Source organism: Rattus rattus, chromosome 2, assembly GCF_011064425.1.
Source record: "Rattus rattus isolate New Zealand chromosome 2, Rrattus_CSIRO_v1, whole genome shotgun sequence".
Classification (NCBI taxonomy): Eukaryota; Metazoa; Chordata; class Mammalia; order Rodentia; family Muridae; genus Rattus; species Rattus rattus.
In genome coordinates this window covers 202,109,693-202,130,365 of record NC_046155.1, presented here as the reverse complement: position 1 = coordinate 202,130,365, position 20,673 = coordinate 202,109,693, and the positions used below count along the sequence as shown (strand labels likewise).

Sequence of the window (20,673 nt, the reverse complement as noted above, 5' to 3'; positions counted from 1 at the left end):
AGCATTATAACTCCTTTCTGGGACAACCCTGACAGATATTGGTGAAGGGAAATCTTCACAGTGGGCAAAATTCGGGTAATACACATGGTATTACAGTTTGTTTGAAAGACGAAATGGCCAATTGTTCACTGACTCATGGACTGCAGCCAAGGGATTGGCTGGATGGTCAGACATTTGAAAAGATCACATTGGAAAATTGATGAGAAAGACATCCGGGGAAAATAGATCTCTCTAAATGGGCAAAGGATGTGAAAACAGTATGCAAATGCTCATTAAAAGGTGACTTCAACTGAGGAGGAGTTCAATAATCAAGATGACCCATTCTGTGGACAGTCAGCCTCTCTCCCCAGCCATCTGTCTTTGTTCAATGGGCAAATGAATAAAGTGGCCACAGTGACAGAGATGGGGCTTATGCTTCAGCTCAACAACATGGACTTCCACTTACCAAGGCTGACCCGGCTATAGCTGCTGCTGCTGAATGCCAGATCTGCTACAAGCTTCACTGAGCTTCAGATATGGCACCATTCTTCAAGGTGACCAGCCAACCTGGTGGCAGGTTGACTACATTGGACCACTTCCTCTGTGGAAAGAACAACATTTTGTTTTTACTGGAGTAAATATTTATTCTGGTTAAGGATTTGCCTTTCGTGCATGGAATGCTTCTTCTAAAACCACCACACAGTGTCCCATGTTAATGCAACTAACAGAATAGAAAATTACTTTCACTACAATTTAGTAGAGGGAATTTTGGGAAGAGATTATATTAAGCTACTTTGAGGACCCTTCTGCAGGGGTTACCTGCATGAGCAATTCCTGAAGATGGGAAGGATGAAGAGGGAAACATGGAAAGCACAGAAACTCAGAGGGCAGGGATGCTAAGGATGCTTACAGCACCAATGCTGAGGTGAAGAGAAGGATGCACGTCCTGGACTCTGATGGCTGAAGATGAAAAAGTGTAGCTGCGAAGATGAGAACCTGATTGCTTGGTAAGACTAGGAAGAGACAGAACTCATCTGACGATGAGCCTTTTATGGTAGAAGACAGATATAGGGAGCTAGAAGGAGATATATGCTACAGCAGATATATGGGTACTTTAAAAGGCTTCTTCGCCCACAGGACAATAAACTATGTAAAGTTTTGGGCTTCAGCCATTAGCCATCTGTCCACAATCCTCCAGCTTTCCCTGGCTTCAAGACAGCAAGAAAAAAGTTCACTTCCGTGAGGGACAAGATGTATGCGTCGTAATCATTTAGTAAAGAAGACGATGGTCCCTGGCAAAGCAGGCAACACTTTCCATTGTGATTCTGCAACGAGAGTTCTCTCCATACATGCTGTATTCATGCATGTTCCCCAGTGCATTTTGTGCACACTCAGATATTTCTGGCATCTCTGGTGTTCAAGAGTCACCACAGAAAAACAGTCACCCCGAAAGAAACCGATTCCAAAAGAAAAGCAGTAAGTATTCTGAACACAGAAGCTATGAATGGCCAGAAGAGCACCTCCCAGGGGCACTGAGGAGGAAGTCACAGCAGAAGCTTGGAAGATGTGTTGAAGAGAATTAGTGGGAATGAAATCCTCTAGGACTTGAGACTGGGGACTAGGGACCATGAACAACCACACCCACACATATGGCTTTAATAGGACTCTTCTGTAGGAAAAGAATTTCTGTTAACAGAATTCCCAATCCTACTGACATTTATAGGCTGAAGTCAACATTTTAATAGTGCACGGATGCAAACAGGAGACCAGGCCATCAGAACAGCTGCAATGGGCTCCCTCTTGTTCCCATTGCACCATCCGCAGTCTCTGCACACAGAATAAATAACTTTTACACAGCATAGAGAGGGTTATACTACCAGCGCCCACCAGCCACAAGCCCTTGCTCCTTGACCTTCATCGAGCCATTCAAACTCAGGAACATGATTGTCCCCCTGTAAGTCTAACTCTGCAGGGAATACTTTTGGCCAGATCCCTCCTGTCATGGTACCCCTTTTCTATCAACATTACTTTCTGTTCTTCTTTGCCATGAACTCAATCTTAAAACAGACTCCTTCCTTCTTCCTGTTTCTTTCATGTTTTGCCTTATGACTCTTTCCATGTAAGTCATCTACACTCCCTATTCCTGTGCTGAACCATTGACCTCGGCTTATCTTGCAGCCCTCATGGTTTCGCTCTACTAGCTTCATCTTTGAAAATCTCCAGGCAGAACCTACCAAAGTGCCTAAGTCTTTCTTAGCTTAGCTTTCTTGATTCTATGGCACTGAGTGGTTCACCATTCATTCCTCTCATATCTGTAAGACATCCTCGGCTCCACAATGTAGAACTGTATCCTCCCCTGCCTGACAGACATGGCTTGTCTCCATACCTTCATCATTCTAGATATATAAATAGGAAGGTGTTTTATAAAAGAGACTAGTCTCTGAGTCACCCGGTTCTCCAAGACCTTGTAAGATACACAACATTGTAGAAGTCTTTGGTAATAAGGAATATAAGCAGCTCATACAAGCGTGCGATGACCAGTGAATGCTCACTGTGGCAGGGAAATACACCATCTTTCTCTTCTTGAACTCCAACAATAGTAACCCAACCTAATGTGCAAACTGCTTCAGACACTTTGGGGTGGACCTCATATGTCCAGGGAGCACAAAGCTTTCTCAGACTAAAGGGCATTGACTAAGGAATTAAGAGAAGGGATGCCCTGGTCTGATTTGGAGGAGTGGAAAGCAATCTACTGGGTAAAGCAATCTTCCAGGTAAGGACAGAAGTCAGAATGATGGAGAACAGCATTCCAGACACAGAACATTTCAGGAAGACAGGCTGGAGCACAAGAGAAAATCACAAATCAGCAGCACAGTATCACCCAACTGTAGGAAGTCTGTTGTGGAAAGGAAATTTACTTGCAGAATAATAACCGCCAATGCCCAACAGAGCCAGATAAGGACCCAACTGGTTAGGCCATCACCATAACCATCTCAGGCATATCTCTCAGAATGCAGCTTGCGATGTGACAGCTCACAGAACCCTTTCACTCATACCATGTTCACTCAAAGTGGGGTTTTCTTCCACAGTGCTTCTCATCATGAGGTCCACCAGTGGTCTCCATTCCTCCTCTCAATCCTGCCCACACCTATAATACCACTCTCATGATGTGGCACTGGGTGGGTCCTGTGACCATTGGAGGGGCTTAGGCTCCTCTCTAGCTCTCATCTCTCTGTACAACAGGACTTGACTCATTAGTAGAGCTGATGCTTGGGCATCTGAACTATATATATTATGATACCCACTCTGCTTACAAAAGTGCCTGTGCTACCCCAGAGCCATGCTATATTTCTCAATCTAGATCACACTCTATCACCCTTAGAGGATAGTCAGTCAACCTTCTGTGATTCCCAGAAAAGAACATGGAGTCACATGAACAAACTCACCAGAATGCTTAGATTGCTCATATATGTGTATGATATATTACATATAGTGTTATATATAATATATCATATATTTATATTATATTATTTATTTATATCCTATATAAATGTATGGTGTGTATAATATATAATATAATTAACTTGTATTTCCATTTGGGGATTGAGGGTCACCTTCAGTGCATACCAGTTCAATCTATGTGCAATCCTTGAAAGCATTGCGTATAATGACATCTTACTTTCATCATGATTAAAGCTCGAGATTTAATATATTTATGTAAGTATTCTTTGACTTTTACACAGTACTTTATATTTATATTTATCAAAGGTGCATTTGTAAATTAACCACCCTCATCAGAAATCATTAAAATCAAGTCCTTTCAAACTTCTCATTTGAGGAATCCCAAAGAGGACAGATTTAATTTATATTTTATATAGAATCACTTCAGCCCACTGCTGAATAATTGCACAAATGTCAATGGCCATTGGTGAAGGCTACCCCCTACAGAAGTATCATAAAATGGGGGCTAGGTCTCTGATCTATGGGCTTGCAGAGGATCTTGGTTTTGAATTCAAGAGAATCATTCATTCTCTAGCTTCTTGAGAAAACTGACTCTAAGAAGTGTGACATTTCTGCCGATGGCCTCACTGCTCCAGACCAAGCAGCATAAAATTGGCAAGCTTGGTTCTCATGTGTACTTAGAGACTTTTTATTCCTTTGAAAGTGCTCAGCTCACTGTGAAAGAAAGCATTAGCGGTTGCTGGACTGCTTTGCCTCCTGGACACCATCTGGTCGGTTTTCTCGTGAAAAGCTCTAACCACCTATGACCCACAGATTTGGAGTGGAGAGGGACATGATAAGATGTCAAGCTGTGTCCTACCAAGATTGCCAGAGAGGCATGAGGTTGAAAGGGCGTGTACTGAGAAGTCAGTCTGAGTCCTACTAAGGGAGGCTGCTGGGTGGAGAAGAGATGGTCTTCATGAGCAAATACGATGCCTTTACCATCTTTTCAAACACAATTATTCATCTTTCCTTATATGTTTGTGTTTGTCTTATACTGACACTAATGTATTCTCTTACTTTCCTTTTTGTTAAAAAGAATTTAATTATCATCTTTCTATGTATGCGTCTTGTAAAAGCCTATTTTATATTATGATTATATATAGTCATACATACGTATATTAATAAAATTTACTCTTTCAACCATTTTTGAGAGTACGGTTTGATGCCACAAAGCATTTACCTTGCCATACAATTATTACCACCTTGCCTCACCAGGACGTTTTTATCCCACTCCACCCCTAGATCTCTGTGTTCGTTAAGCATCAACACCCTATTCTCTCTCCTTTCTGCCTAGTCACCACTCTGAATTCTGTCTCTGTGTTTGGCTATTCCGGATATCTGCTGTACATCCTATGTTGTTAATTGAAACATTGAGCATATTACAAGATGCTCACAAAGCCTTAGATAGGATATGTACAGAGACTAAGAAGCAAATCAACTTTCAATGGTGACCTCTTGCTACAATCCCTAAGTTGTAAGTGAAAAGTTAGATGCTCAGTGTGTGGCCTGGTGATATTCATTTTGTTGATTGTTTCTTGATGATTTACTCATTAGCAATTGGTTCCTCTTGTCATTTCAGAACAGAAATATGAGACCAATGTAATTAATATGAGTAGCTATTTCAATAAACTCAGTAGGTTGTATATATTAACAATAATAATTAAAGATGGTGAGGTCATGAATTTGAGAGTGAGTGAGGAAAATGAGAGAAGAATGTAAAGAGATGGAAATGGTTTAAATGAAGTATTCATATAAATAGTTTTTAAATTAAATTTAAAAATTACATAACATATTGTGGTAAATATTTCATCATATCAATGATAGTGTTGGTTGCACAAAGGTATATTAAATTTATTTATGACTTTGTTTGATGGTTCATCACAGTACTGGGGATTCAACCCAGGTCCCATGCTTGCTGGGAAAGCATTCTACTGAGTTCAGCTGTAGTCTTAGCCAAAAATGTATTGAATTTAAAGACGTTAAAATATAAGGAGAAATGCATAAATTCTGGAATGTTTGGACATTAACACAGAGGGATTCAAGCTTGATTTAGGCTTTTCAAAAGGTTTTTAAGTCTTCCACACACCCTCCCTTTCCACAGGTAAGATGAGCTCAAAGGCGGGATGCTACAGAGACCTGAAGGTTCTGGTGAATGCATCCTTCTGCAACCCCAAGACACGACCTGTCCCAGCGCTGGTGCCCTGCAAGGTGTCAGCTTGTCCTCCCAGGTATGAGGTCTCAAGGTTCATAGAGCATTGGAACCCTTGAGTCTAGAGAAAGAGTTGGTTATTGCCAGCTCCTGGTTCATTGTAGCAAAGAGGTGAATAGAGCGAGAGCAGCCTGAATGGAAGACAAGGAAAAAATCTTTGGGGTGAGGAATAGCCTGAAAATTCTGTCACCTGTGAAAGGGAGTCCTGTTGTTTTACTGAGTGTGTGCTATGGTGACCGTGGTGGACTCTCAGCCACTACTGCTTACTTTTTACTTAGTGAATAACAGGTACTGGAAGTGCCACGCCCAAGGCTTGCCCAGCTAGTAAGCTCTTTGGAACCTATGGTTACGCTCACGTGCACAGGTGAGCCAAGTTGTCTGTCATCTCCTTTCTGCCTTCAAGACCCCCACTCCTCTGTTCTGAGATGTGGGGTTGGGAAATTTCCTGAGAAACAGGAGCTGTTGGCCATGTAAGACCTCATTCTGGGTCTTCGCTCTCTTTGTCATTATCGGGGACAGGTCACAATGGAAGGTGAAAATCTCCTGAGATAATGAAATTCTAATTTCAATGAGTCAAGGGAACACAATCCAAAGCTATCTTTATGTTAAGATCCACAGAGTATGGCAAATGGATCACCAGTTTGGGGAAACAATTTGCTAAAGCACATGACTGTGTATGTCTTCAAGTTACCTGAGTACAGGCAGGTGAGGTGCTGGCTCCACTCTCTTTAGAGCTCCAAGTAAACCTGGCCTCTCTCTCAACATAGCAATGGAAGCACATACAACACTTGGAGCTTAGAGTTACCTCTGTCAAGCGCAGGACCTTCTTCAGAAAATTATATTCTCCCAACGGTAATGTCTCCAGAGCTCTACCACCTTTCTGGGCCAGCAGCCCCACCTCAGCGATAGTTCATTGACATCACAGCCCACAGCTGCTGAGCCAGGTGCTGGTCAGCAGTCACATGGGATTTGATGAACCTTTGGTCACCAAGGTCTCTTGGATGCCCTCCTAGGATTTGTCCTACAGTGAACAGGTGGTCCTGGAGTCCAGGGGAATTGGGGACAATGCTTTTTTAACAGGTCTGGCCTTATAGCTTGTCTGTGTATCCAGTGGGCTGGTAAAAGACAGCTACTACCTGTGGTCTGAGTGTCTTGTGGGCTGATCTGAACCAGACAGAAAGAACACATCTTTCCATGGACTTGGTGTGGGCCTGCACTTGTCTTCGAGAGCACTCATGTCGAACCAAGGATGTTTAGAAGTTTACCTGACACCCAGATGAGAAGCGGAAACAGGCCTCCACTGACTACAGAAGGAAAGAAGGCTGCCATCAGAGGGAAAGAGGGATAAGAGGGACAATAGGTGACCAGGGACACTAAATGAAGCCAGGACAGGTATCAATCAGTGATCTCAGTGATAGCTAGTGCAGGAAGGAGGCCAGCGTGAGACAAGTTCAGCTGCCACCTGGCCAGAGAGGGTGGGTATATGAGAGAGAGTGGAGGATGGTGGGGAAAGTGTAGAGGAAGTCACTCAATGCGGCTCGAACCTCCTGAAGCACACCCATGCTTGCTGTTTGTTCTCGTGAATACCAGGCTCTTTGTCTCATGCCGAATGGGGCGATCTATCCTCTGGGAGGAAGAGGGGTGGAGACCTGCCCTCTGGCAGCCTTGTTTTGCTCAGGCTGATGTGTCAGTGGAACTAGTATCAAGTATTATGTCTTTGAACTTGAGTTAAGGCTTTTTAAGAAAATGTTTACGGAGCTGGCTAGAGTTCCAAAAGGAAATAAAAACCTTGTCATGTGCTGTGCCAAGGTGGCCCTTTCCCTGTAGACAGCCGCCTCTGCACCTGTGTGCTCTATGGACAGTTGCCTTTGCACCTGTGTGCCCTATGGACAGCTGCTTTCACACCTGTGTGCCCTATGGGCAGTTGCCTTTGTATCTGTGTACCCTGTGGACAGCTGCCCTTGCACCTATATTCTAGTTAATACCACTAGCTGACAGGAGGGTCTTAGTTCCTGACAATCATATGGGACCACTGACATGTATTAGTGCCTTGCTGCTTACACATAACTGGCTCACTTAGAGAGAGTAGTGCTGTTCCTCCTCACTGTGTCTCTGCTGACTCTGTCTTTCTGATATCCACAGTAAAAGGGATTCACAGTCAAAGACACCTCTGCATTTCCTGTGTCCAGAATAATGCATGTCTCTCACTCTGATATCTCTTAGTTAAGAAAATTCCATCGAGGACCAATGTCTAATGAACAAAGAGCCATCATCCACTGACCAAAGAGACAGTCTAGGGATGGGAGTTGGGGTAGGGTCTGTTGTATCCAACAGCATATGGAAGACACTTGATTGTGTGGTCCCCAGTTTCCTTATGATGCCTTCTCATCTTCCTCCTTGATACAGCTCATACATCTTGGGTTTGTCCCCTCTCTCCCCCTCCCTACCCCCTTCTCTCCATGTGCTCATGGCTGGCCTCTACTCCTCTACTTCTCTCTCTCTCTCTCTCTCTCTCTCTCTCTCTCTCTCTCTCTCTCTCTCTCTTTCTCTCTCTCTCTCTCTTCATATATATCTGACCCTACTACCCCCCCAGCTTCCCTCTCGGTGCCCTGAATAAACTCTATTCTATATGTATGGTCATATGGCTGGTCTCTCAGAGGGAAGGGATGTCTCAGCATGGGCCTGCTAAGGTACCCCCTTTCCCCACACCTCCATAGAACATATGCGCCCCCTCTTTATCCTTTTATCAACACAACATTGGTGCCAAAACCCGGGACATAGCCTCTCTTTATCTTTTTATAAACACATCATTCAGTGACTTTGCTCCGAGGCCACAAACCACCCACAATTCCTGTTACTGCTCTTGATGACTCTCTCTACTGCCGGTTATAAGATCTGATGCTTCATGCTCAGCTTACTGAGGGGCCTTTAAGCACATAGATTGGGACTTCAAAACTATTTTAAATCACTTATCTGTAACTTGGGTGATAAACAAGATAGATTCTAATGCAAAGGGCATGGACCTCTGGGTCAGGTCAGCATCTAGACCCTCCTGTGTAGGATCTGGGTTCATGGTGAACTCACTCAGATGGGATTGCCCAGAGTCATCAGTCTCTGCCTAGAGTAGGGAGTAAGAATTGGACAGAGTGGGCATGTGTCTGGAGTGTGTGTCAGACTCCAGCCAGTTTAAGCACCATGGCTTAGGTAAAAGATACCAGCTAAGCTTCGCAGGCTGGAATGAGGCAGCTGACATCACTCTGGACTCTTCTTGTTCATTGTCTCTGCTCTTGGTCCAATCAGACAGCCCAAATCCCCGACCCACATCCCCTGCTCATACCTCATCTTAATGTAAGTCAGGCGCTGTGACACTTGCTTTCAAACAGCAACTATAAATCGTGTGATTTATTGCCTTCTTGCTTACCAGTGTATCTAAATAGAAAACCTCAAGCGTTATTTTCTGAACTGTAGTTTTCTTAGCACAACTACAAATAGCACACCTTCCCTCCTGGTAGATGAACTGAAGGTGGGTGAAAATAGCTTCCAGGTGGGATGTTTGGCTACAGTTCTATTCAAAAGCTTTCTTTTCTCTTGTGAGAAATAAGTTCTCCCACTTACAGTATGCTGGACTTTAGGTATGCCAGCATATAGTATGGTAGCCTCTAGATATTGCAACGGGCTGGAAGGAGGCCTTCCATAAAAGTATAGGTATTACACTGTCCTGCTGGAGGTTCTCAGGCAAAACAAGACTACTCGAGCAGCCACCATCCTGAGGTAGCCTCACACTAAAGGAAATCCATTCCCTACTACTGTCACAGGGGGAAAGCATCTAACACTTCTTTGTTTAGTCAGAGAAATCAAATGCTCACACTTCTCTGCAGTCACTAATTTTTATCTAGCTGGGCAGCTAAAGCCTAGAGCTTCTGGTTCAGGTAATAGCGCCCCTACACAGGGGTATAGCCACCATAGCGAGCAGGACAATGCCTTCCTGCCCCACTCCCAGTGGAGCAATGCTGGTTCACATCAGCACAGTACACCTGACGGGACTGAACACAGAGAAGCAGGTTTAGATGTCACCGAGGGGAGTCAGACAGCAAACATGGCTCGGCAGAGTTAGCTAGAGCCAGGCAGGTTTGACTTGCATGCTAACTCACTGACAGAGAGGATGAAAGATGTATGGTAGATCTTAGACATAGATTTTTAGAGAAACAACCAATTTGTAAATAGAGAATATTTTTATAGATATACAGATAGATATAAGTAGAAAGATAATAGACAAATTACAGGTAGGAAGGTAGAGGATAGACACATACAACATACATACATACATACATACATACATACATACATACATGACGCCGAAAGAGGCAACTGTGCCTGTTTTCACAAGATCCTTGCATGTAACGTTAGCTGGAAGCTCTAATCAGGATCAGGACTTTGGGAAGGAGAACATTAAACACTGTAGGATGTCAGTCACAGTTGGTGCCCTTACTTCAGTCTCTAAGCCTGAAGTTATTTAAAGCTATCTCTACACTCCTAAGCTAATTGAAGTTTCCAAGTGAAGACTTTTCTTTTTCAAGTATTCTTATGATGCAATCAGAAGAGTTAAAGTTTTATCACTGGGGTACTGGGGTGGGAGGTGTCTTTAAAAGCTATGAAATGAAAGCTCTTAGTCCCCGTGCTATGTTCTGCAGAAAAAGCTGTTTACATGTTCACTGGATGGAGCTTCTAGGGTGTTTATTAAAATCCTTTATGTCCCTCATTTCCGTCCCTGTGTATCAAAGCATCATACTGTGACTGGCCATTTCTCGACACTTCCTCATACATGTACTTCGAAGTGACTTTAAAATTGCCCTGTGTCGGTGGGATTATAGTTTCACTGTGAATTGTCCTCTCATTAAACAGTAACCACCCTTGGTTCTAAGAGTGCTTTCTGTCCCACAGCCTGTTTTATGCGGGATGAATACTAAGAGTCATCATCATGTTTTCTTCCTTTGTTCAGAATTCTGCACCCCAGTTCTCTTTATTTTTAAATACTTGTGCACATTCCTTCACTGAATTTAGATTTTATCAAGTGAAGGATATCTTTTAATATATTAATTTCATCTTTGTCTGCTCCTGTGACCTGTGGCTACTAGTAAGGTCCCTTTGCATCTGTGTTTATTGTATCCTCCATCCACTGGGTTGATTTTTGATTTGTTTGTTTTGTTTTTGTTTGGTTTTGTTCCTCACCTTTCCTGCCACTTCTTAAAACCAAGATTATGGTCAGAATTTTTTTTTTTACTTTTTACGAACCTATTTTTGAGGATTCCATATATAAATATATATATACATATATATATATTCATATCGATCTGCCATTTCACCCTTACAGCTCCTCCTGTATCTTCCTTGATGAATTATTTAAAGAACTCAAGTTTTGTTAATTTGTTAAAGCATTTAATTAATGAGCCACTGTGGTAAAAACCCTGTTAATTAAGATGGCAGTCTACCATGACCAAATAGCTCATCTTAGCTCAGTGCAAAATGGAGGAATCCCTTTACCAGAAGAGCTCCCCCTTCTCTTGTCTGGGGAGCCCAAAACCCCATATCCTCAACCTGGGGAAGCAAGTAGTCTTTCGCTACTCTCAGACTATGCCTGGCCCTGACTCTGTTTTGGGTACAGAACACTGGATCTGCTAATTCTGGGAAACATTTAAGCCTCAATTTCACTGCCTTTGAATTGGGTACAGTATCTTTACCTATCACATACATTTATATACAAATTAGAATTCCTACAGATTATACACCTCATTAGCCACTAGCAATCATCAGTATAATAAACTAGATGAATTTTGATCCTGATTTATCAGAGTCATTTGCAGGTGTTTGAGGACGTGTGCATGTGCATGTGTGCACACTACCGAGACATCGTTTCCACATCCTTTATACAAGCCTTTGGAGTGAAGTTTCACACACCACTCTTCTGGCTGGCGGCTTTTAGAGTCCAAGTTGTTTGGACAGTTGAGCTACAGATGAGGTCCTCAACCGTGGATTTTCTTTGTCACAACTTGATAGAACAACATCGGGAATATAAAACAATTTCAGGTGTCTGTGCAAATAAAGTTAGCAGTATTGAGCATCAGACGCTTTGTGAAGAGTGACCAGTGATTATAGCACAGGCTTGCTAAGGAGCTTACCCTTATTCTGTAGTTTTTCTCATTCCCTAGACTTCTGCACAATTGCTTGAGGCGCAATAGATGACGTGACATGTGAAACATGAGCCACTTAACAACTTGTAATGTCTACATTGAAGCATTTCATGATTGGGATGTTTCCAAAGAATGATACAGAAACTACTATAACTTAGCTATTAAGTCAACATCTTAGTCCCTGTTCTGTGCCTGTGAAGAGACACCATGACCACAGCGACTCTCACAAAAGAAATCATTTAACTGGGGCTGGCTTACAGCCTCAGAGGTTCAGTCCATTATCATCATGGCATCCTGCAGGCAGACATGGTGCTGGAGGATGAATTGAGGATGAATCAGCAGGTGCAGGAAGAGAGAGCCACTGGGGACACTGGGCCTAGTTTGAGCTTTTGAAACCTCAAAGCCTAATCCCTGACTCTAGTGGCACATTTCCTCCAACAAGACCATAGCTCCTACTCAAAAAGTGCTCAAATGTATTTGGATGCCTGGTCGCTTAGTCCCTAGTGGTTTAGCCCTAATGACTAAGCATTCAGATCTATGAGCTTTTGGTGGCAATTCTTAATCAAACTTCCACAGTTAGCTAGATGTAAACAGGCAGCTGCTTGAGAGCTTTAAAGATATGACAGACAGATCCTGAGAAATTGTAAAACTCAGGTATCAGTACCACTGTCACTGGATGGAAGCCACAGTAACAATTGCTGAGTCTGTTGATGATGATAAAAGGGGGGATGAATGATGAGGAGGAGGAGGAGGAGAAGGAGGGAGGGGAGGGATGATGATAATGAGGAGGAGGGGGAGGAGGGGAGAAATGATGATAATAAGGAGGAAAGGGAGGAGGGAGAGGAGGGGAGGGGAGGGATGATGATAATGAGGAGGAGGAGGAGGAGGGAGGAGGGGGAGGGATGATGATAATGAGGAGGAGGGGGAGGAGGGAAGGAGGGGGAGATGGATGATAATAAGAAGGAAGGGGAGGAGAGAGAGGAGGGGAAGGGAGGGATGATGTAATGAGGAGGAGGAGGGGAGGAGGGAGAGGGGAGGGATGATGATAAGGAGGAGGGGAGGAGGGGGGAGGGATGATGATAATGAGGAGGAGGAGGAGGGGAAAGGAAGGGGAGAGAGAGGGATGATGATAATGAGCAGGAGAAAGAGAAGGGGGAGGACGATACCTGTAACTTCCCAGTGCTTCCACTTCCACACCCTGCTGTCCATCCCTGATTGACAGCTCTCAGTGTTTATATGAAACAAGGAACTATAGTGCTCAGTTTTTTCTTAACAAGCTGATCTCCCTGAAGGTACTAAGGACTAGTGCTCCAACTAGGATGTACTTGCTGTCCCTCCGTGCCCGTGATGCAGAGGATTGGGACTGAGACTTGGGGAGGGTATGGGCTGATTTCACACTGTGTCAGGAGACTGGGGGACTGAGTTTGAGAATAAGCATGTCCAATTGGCTTCTTCAGTTTCTCTTTGAGAGCTCATCGCATTTAAGGCAATTTGTGGTTTCTTGGCCACCGCAACTCTAACGTGCAACTTGAGAAGGAGCCTAACTAGAGCCTGCTGGGTTTAAGTCCTTGAAGTATTCCCACTGGCCATGTTCCCAAGCCTCAGGGACTGGCTGAGCAGCTGTGCTTCAGGCCCCCACAATCCAGATGCACTAGATAGAAAACACTGGAAGTGTACTCAAGACCCTGGGCAAGATCCCGTCTGCATATTTATATAGGTATGAACATCCAAGAACCCACAAGATAGAATGTCAGAAAACCCTGCACCAGAGGGAGTGACACCATCATACCACCATGCTTACATATATGTGGTAAAAGAAAGATGTTCAGTAGGAAAGCAACATCTCCTCAGATGGGCCCAGAGCAGCTACCACCAAATCTGCATATATATGGTTACAGTGATGGCTGTAGGAGATGAGGTAGGAAAGCCTCTGCTTCTCAAAGGAATCACTAGCCTAAGCCTTTTGTCACCAGACCCTCTGGAAGGACATTTGCCTCTCCCAGGCCAGGTGACTGCATCCCTTACAAAGAGTGTCTTCCCAGAAAGCATTGTGTCTGTGTTAGCTTTTATGTCAGACAAAATGATTCTGTGTCACCCTGTTAGCAACAGATGCTAGGCTGCATCAGGGGCCTCTCTTAGGGTGGCTTAGATGAGGTGTTTATTAGAAGATTCATCTTCTGAACAATTTGGGTGGCGTGACTCCATTCTCAGCTAGAAACACGGCATGTCCTAGGACAGGAAAGCTCCCCAAGGAGCAAAGTGTCCTAGCTGTGCAGTTGTCCCACCTGTGTAGGACTCAAGCTTGTGTCTGTGTAGCTCATTCTTGTCTGACTATTATAAGGAGGACATTTCCTGGCCAGTGAATTAGATGTCAATTGGAGCCCATGTCCTGTAGGTGTAACCATGAACAGGAGGAAGAAAGGTCTCATCCTTTTGGGGAACATCAGATGGCGCTGTCTAAAGCACCACAAAAGACCCAGGGTTCTCATTTCTCCACTCTCCCTAGACCCGAGCAGCTTCTCCTGGAGCTGTTCACGCACTTGGTTCCATTTGTCTCTAGGAAGCGAGGACTTTTAGGAGCTGCTCACAGGTGATTCTTGCCTGAGCTGACATAGCTTGACGGCCCACAGTATTCTTCCAGCAGAGGTATGGGACACTTTTTTTGTAGACCTTTCTGGTGTTCCTCATTCAGTGAATTGCTTTTTCCTCTTTAGAAATGCATCAACACACCTGATTTTCTATAGCTTTCCTTGTTCATTCTTCCTCCTTTCCTCTTATTTTAAAATTTGCAACATTGATGGGCTCAGTATTCGTGCAGAATCTCGACATCATGGTCTCTTTATTACTGTATATTATTTTATATATGTGTGACAGGAAATCACTAAAATGCTGTATGACCAGTGTTCCTGTCTCTGTGGCTATTATTTTTTGTTTTAAAATAATTCATATCCATGGATCATGTGTTTAATGCCCTTCTGAGGGTTTCCTGAAAACATACATCTAAGCAATGCAGTAGGAAACATATTCCTCTCTCCGTGCTTGTGTGTTAAGTTGATAAAGGACTGGGTTTACTGAGACCCATACACCACATGGGGTAAACTCACTGCTTGGATGAGGGCTAAGGAGCAGAGGCCCAGGTAAGGTGAGGTGGAGGATGATATCTCTATGAGAACAGCAGCTCGTGGTCCAGTAGTTCCTGCTGTATACCAGCTCCTATTTCTCTAAACAATTCATGGAGGGGGTATTAGGATGAACTCTAGTCTACATGGATGATACAGACATGGATATTGAAGATTTTCCAAAGGTCTGTGTGTGAATATGCTTGGCCCAGGGAATCGTACTATTTAGAGGTGTGGTCTTGTTGGAGTGGGTGTGGCCTTGTTGGAGTAGAAGGTGTATCATTGTGGGTGTGGGCTTTAAGACCCTCATGCCAGCTGCCTGGAAGCCAGTCCTCTTCTAGTGGCCTTCAGATGAAAATGTAGAATTGTCAGCTCCTCCCACACCATGCCTGCGTGGCAGCATCCAAGTCCATGTTGTCCATCTTAACATTGATAATCCCAAACGTGTCTATCTCAATGTCTATCAGGTTAGAAATTTTGCCTGGTCCATAGGCAAGGGACTCTGGCTCTGCAGTGGAGGACAGTATACACTCAGCTAAGCAAAGTGAAGCCATTAAATGGCATGAATCCCCACAGCTGGGAGGAGAATCTTTGCCTAGGAGTGGGACAGTGGCTGTGGTTTAGGGGAGGGTGGCCAGGATTCAGCTTCAGTGTACTGCACGGGTAGCAGGAGCTGAAAGGGGCCACTGACTATTGACTGGAGTTGTCTGTGAATAGGGGGTCTGCAGGGTGGGACACAAGTCATCAAGGTAAGGTCTGCGTACCCACTGATTTTTAAAATTGACAAGCTTACAAGCTACCAAGATGGCCTGCATATTTACTTCCATTTCATAGCCATAACTGAGTCATTTGCCCATTCTGTTCATGAAGGGCCCAACCCTTTGGGTGATTAAGGCTCCACCTAAAAGCTCAGAGCACCTGGCTTCACTTGGAGATTTTGAAAGAAGTGTGGACTCCCCCTACTTGTCTTGCTGCAAAGTGGCTTCAGATTACTTTTATTTTTCTCTGTATTTTACTTCTTCCTCAGCCACACCTAACTTGACAGCAGTCCCACTTAATGACTGCTCTTTACTTAGTCATCCCAAGACTCAACTTCTTTTTCTTAGAAACAAGCCCTTTTTCATGCTCATGTTTCACAGAGCTATGCCAAACCTAATTACATTACATAGTTCCAGTGACAAGCTCAGCTGGCACAAACAGGTTTCAAAGGCTGACGCTGCAGGGTGGATGGAACCCAAGAGTCATCAGTGGCAGCAAAAGGCTGTGGACATCTAAGGGCACGCTTGGCACCTCCGAGATAGTGCTTCAGTAGTGGGCAAGGCCAGAGAGCTCCCTCAGGAGGTGAGGAGTTCCGAGAAGCAGATGCCTCAGTAAGGTGTGAGTGCACACCATCTTCTAGTGAAGATGATGTGAGCTCATGAGCAGGGGGGAGACCATGTAGGCCACATGCTTGATGTCTCAGGAATAATGCAGCAGACATACGGAACCTCCAGGACAGAAGCCTGTCTGAGTCATTCTCTACTGAGAGGGGAACATAAAAGGGCTCAGTGGGAGCCTGCCAGTGAGCAAATGCTCACATGTTTTGCTGGCAGAGGGGTATAAGTACAGTATGGGCAACCTGGGCTAGTCCTCATCCATGAGTTCTCCCATTGCCTCAGCCTGACTTATCCAAGCACAGGGTAAACTACCTTTGCCCTCCACAGGCAAGAAAGTCCCCAGCTTCCTAAGGGAATTAACTGGGAAGCTTGGAGGAATAGAGTATTGGAGACAATCTCCACTACCTTCCCACATGGCTTTGCTTCCGCACCAGGAGGCTCCAGCCTGCCCCTGAAGCACATGTGATGGTGGCTAGGTTCCTGCAGAAAACCCTAAGCAAAGGACCTTGCAGACCCAAGTGCCCAAGGAGCAGCTTCGTCCTCTACAGGAGGACAGATGGAGCTTTTGACATTTGAACTCTGGGAGCCCTGCTGTTTTCAACAGAAGAAGAGCAAGTGTGGGCCTCTGTGCTGTCTGGAAATAGAACCTGGGGCTAAGAACTATTCTCACTCCTGTCTCATCTCACTCACTCACTGGCTGCCTGATTTCTTAGGCTAAACTTTCTCAGCGACAAGGCTTGTCAATGGGAGGTGCATTTGATGTGCTACCAGGCTCAAAGGCACACCCTTGCCTTCCCATTCCTGGTGGAACTACATGAACAGCAGATTCCCCAGGAGCCATGGCTCCACTTTCATCCAGGAACTGTTTGGTCCCTCTAAGAGGCATCTCGAGAAGTTTACCGGTACAGCCCAGTGCTCACAGGGAGAAGTCAGTCAGACGAATGCTTTTGTTGGAACTGGGATGAACTGAGACCATTCAGAGCATGGAGGAGAGCCTGCTGTCTGTGTGTCTCCCAGAATTCTCCTTTCCTTGTCTTTACCTGTGTAGATGAAGCTTCATGGTCTCCCTGATTGTTTGCAAGATAATATGCCATGACAGGGCAGTAAGAGAAGAAAATCTGGTAAAAAAAAAAAATAGCATTTTGGCTTCTGATAAGTGAACCTTTACAGGCCTTTGGCTCCTCGCAGTTTATTAAATTAATGCCACAATGACTCCTTTGGAACAAGCTTTTGATGTCTGGCTTTGCACGCTTCAGCAGAGAAATCCCGCATCTCAACATGAAAACAATCCTGGGTCTGTGTCTGGCTCATTATAAATCTCTCCTTCAGCTCTACAAAGGAAAAAAAAAGCAGCCCAAATCTTTGAGGCTAAAGAAAATTAAGTCACTGTAAAGTGCCAATCCTCAAGGTTCTGGAGAGGGCCTGGCACCAGCACTTGCCCTATGCCAGCCAGTTGTCAGGGGCAGGCTTTCCATCCTGACCTAGATAGCAGGGTTAGACACTGCATGAAGTCCTAGAAAGACTCAAAGAAGGCCCTCTGATCAGCATTTGCCTGCCATCTGTGTGAACTACCTTTAGTGAGGAAGGCAGGAGACAGTACAGCAGCCACATTGCACCATGATTTCTGAGCCTTCCATGCTTGCTACATGTTAGGACCTGGAGATTCTGTGTGCATTGTTCAAGAGATCAGCACATGCCTGAAGACTGTGAGAGTCTACCAAACCTATGTACCTGGTGCCACCGTTCCCATGTGTGCTAGAAGCACATGGCTGCTATATGCCCAGCGTTTACTGACTGGGTGGAGGTGTCACTGAGCTCGTCAGGGCTCACAAATGTAAAGAAGATAGCTTGATGAGGGACCTGAGTGGGCTGATAGATGCTGTTACCTGTGAAAGACAGGTTATAGACACAGGGATGTGAAAGACTCGTCTGCTAGTAAATGCTCAGGCAGGAGCCTCCACGCTATTACTGTTCTCTGTGTTCCCATCTGTCAGATGAGCTCTAGTAATGTGTGCCTAACTGTCCTCAGAGCTCCTTACAGGCATGCTGTCACTTGGAGTTATATGATCCCTGTCCCCTATGTTTATTGTATCTGATAGCACTCGCTGAGGGCTAACCTAGAAAACAGAACAGAATGCTGGACCTTCAAGTTCCAACAGAGCCAACAGACAGTAGAATGAAGCCACATGGCCACACGTTATTTTTAACGTTAAGAATGGGTGGGGGAGTATTTAACTGAGAAATGTGGAATACCTGGCATGTCAGTCAGTGCTCCGCTTCTACACAAGTGCAGGGGATGAATCAGAAAGAAAAAAAAAAAAGGAGGAAGAGTTCATTTTGGCTCACGGTCTTAGAGGTTTTGATAGCTGGTTTCCCTGTCGTGTGGGCTTGTGAGAAAACATCACATCATAGCAGGAATGGACAAGTGAGACGGCTCTTGTCTCATAGTGACTTGGAAGCACATGAGAGACCAGAGGAGCTGGAGTCCCAGCATCCCTTTCAAGGGCATGCGCCAGTGACCTAACGTCCTGTCATTAGGCCCTACCTCTTAACATTCCCTGCCTATGGCAAAGGCACCAAGGGCTAGTACCAAGTCTTCAACACCCTGGATTGGAGGGACATTCCATACCCAAACCTTAGTAGCTGTTGATCAGTACAGATACTTAATGTCGAATAAATGACTCCAAGAAATTCAACGTACACTCTGAGAGAAAGCAGCAACTCTCTCTATAGCTCACAGCAGTGGTGAGATCCACACACAGAGGCTCTGTGTGGCAGTTCCCACAGTGAAAGTTGGATGCACCATTCCCTGCCTGGGAACTCTGACTGGCTGAGAAAAGGTAGCTTTCTTGTTACCACCGGGTAAAGATAGACAAATTAAAAGAAGCAGTCACTGCTGGTCCCTAGTCAGCTTTGCTCAGGGAACCCTCCCTTGGTCAGAAAGGAGCTAAAAGGGTTGCAGTTCACTCCTAAACTGGAATGAAGGCATTTCCCCTGAGCTGCCCCTGTGAAGCAAAGCAGACACTTGGCACTTGCAGACAAGATCTGCACGATCTCTGTGCAGAAGGCTTTTCTTAATGACCTGCAGTTAAGGGAGAGGGGCAGAGAACAGATCAGCCTGGTTGGAGTGGCTTAAGATGGTGGAGACAGGAGACTTAGGGAGGAGGTGTGGAAAGCCTGCGAGCAGCCAAGATGTCTTTCACAGCCCCAGTGTGGACACCAATTACCATTTATAAGGCTGCGGAGCTGAGTGAGCGTAAGAGATGGGGAAACATAAAAACAACATGAAAGCACACGGAGGTGGCCGAGGAGCAGCCAAGAGGATTGAAACACAGAGCCATCACACCACCACGGCAGCAGACAAAGTCCTTCGCCAGAAGGATGTGCCATTTATTTGCTTAGCATGCAATAAAAAGCACGCATCTAGCTGATACCGAGAATCCGATACGTTCCCACAGTTGACATGGGATCAGTTCCTCGATCCCTTGCATATTTCCTTTTTATGTGTCTCAAAGTTTACATTACTGGCCTTTTACAATCCACTTTGCAGCATGATGGAATCTTTTTCAGGAATCAAACAGCGTACGGCTCCTCCAGGCAGTCCGATACAGCTGAAGGTGAAGATGTTACGGAGTTAGACGTGGCTATCAGTAGCTCAGTGTGGTGTCTCCCCTTCTCTTCCAGGAAGTTTCCCTATCTCTTCCGGGAAATGTCATCAGCTTCCTCTTCTTTCAGATTTATCACCCTATCCTTAGGACTGTCAAAAGAGTTACCGACTCAACCAAGGAGACTTGATAGGCAAAAGCCTCCACTGACTCATGTACCTTCTTCATCCCACTTGTACCAGCTGAGCACCATGGCCATGAAACCCTCCTACACAAGGCTGTGCAGACAGAATCAGGCTAAGCTCTAACCTAGCAGGGCGCCACTGGGCTGAACTTGGACCCACTTCCATTCCATCTTCCTTCTCCAGCCAGCATATGCATTGACAAGGATGCTTTTAAAGTGGGAGAGGGGATCGGCCGTGTAGCATTGGGAGTAAACACCATGCAGAGACTGAACTGAAGATGAGGTCTGTCACAACCTCTTATCAAAAGCACTGGCAAGGCCTGAATGGTGGCAGGAGAAGTCAAATCAAATCAGAATTATCTGACTGCTAGGACAGACAGAGACAGAGACGTGTGCTCAAAATCCTGTAATCAGAAAAACAAACAAACAGAAACAAGTTGTAAGAGGTAAGAGAATAAAGAAGCAGCCCTCGTCATGGAGTGGAAGCGAGTGAGTTCTCGGAGAACTCC

General features: G+C 44.9%; 1 protein-coding gene across 1 annotated transcript in view; it reads left to right on the top strand.

The window, feature by feature from the left end:
- Adamts16 (ADAM metallopeptidase with thrombospondin type 1 motif 16) overlaps positions 1-20,673 on the top strand; it is a 124,510-nt gene that overhangs the window by 92,179 nt on the left and 11,658 nt on the right. Inside the window, exon 18 of the mRNA XM_032894833.1 lies at positions 5,585-5,711. Within this exon, the coding sequence (XP_032750724.1) occupies positions 5,585-5,711 (127 nt within the window). The remainder of the gene's footprint in view (positions 1-5,584; positions 5,712-20,673) is intronic.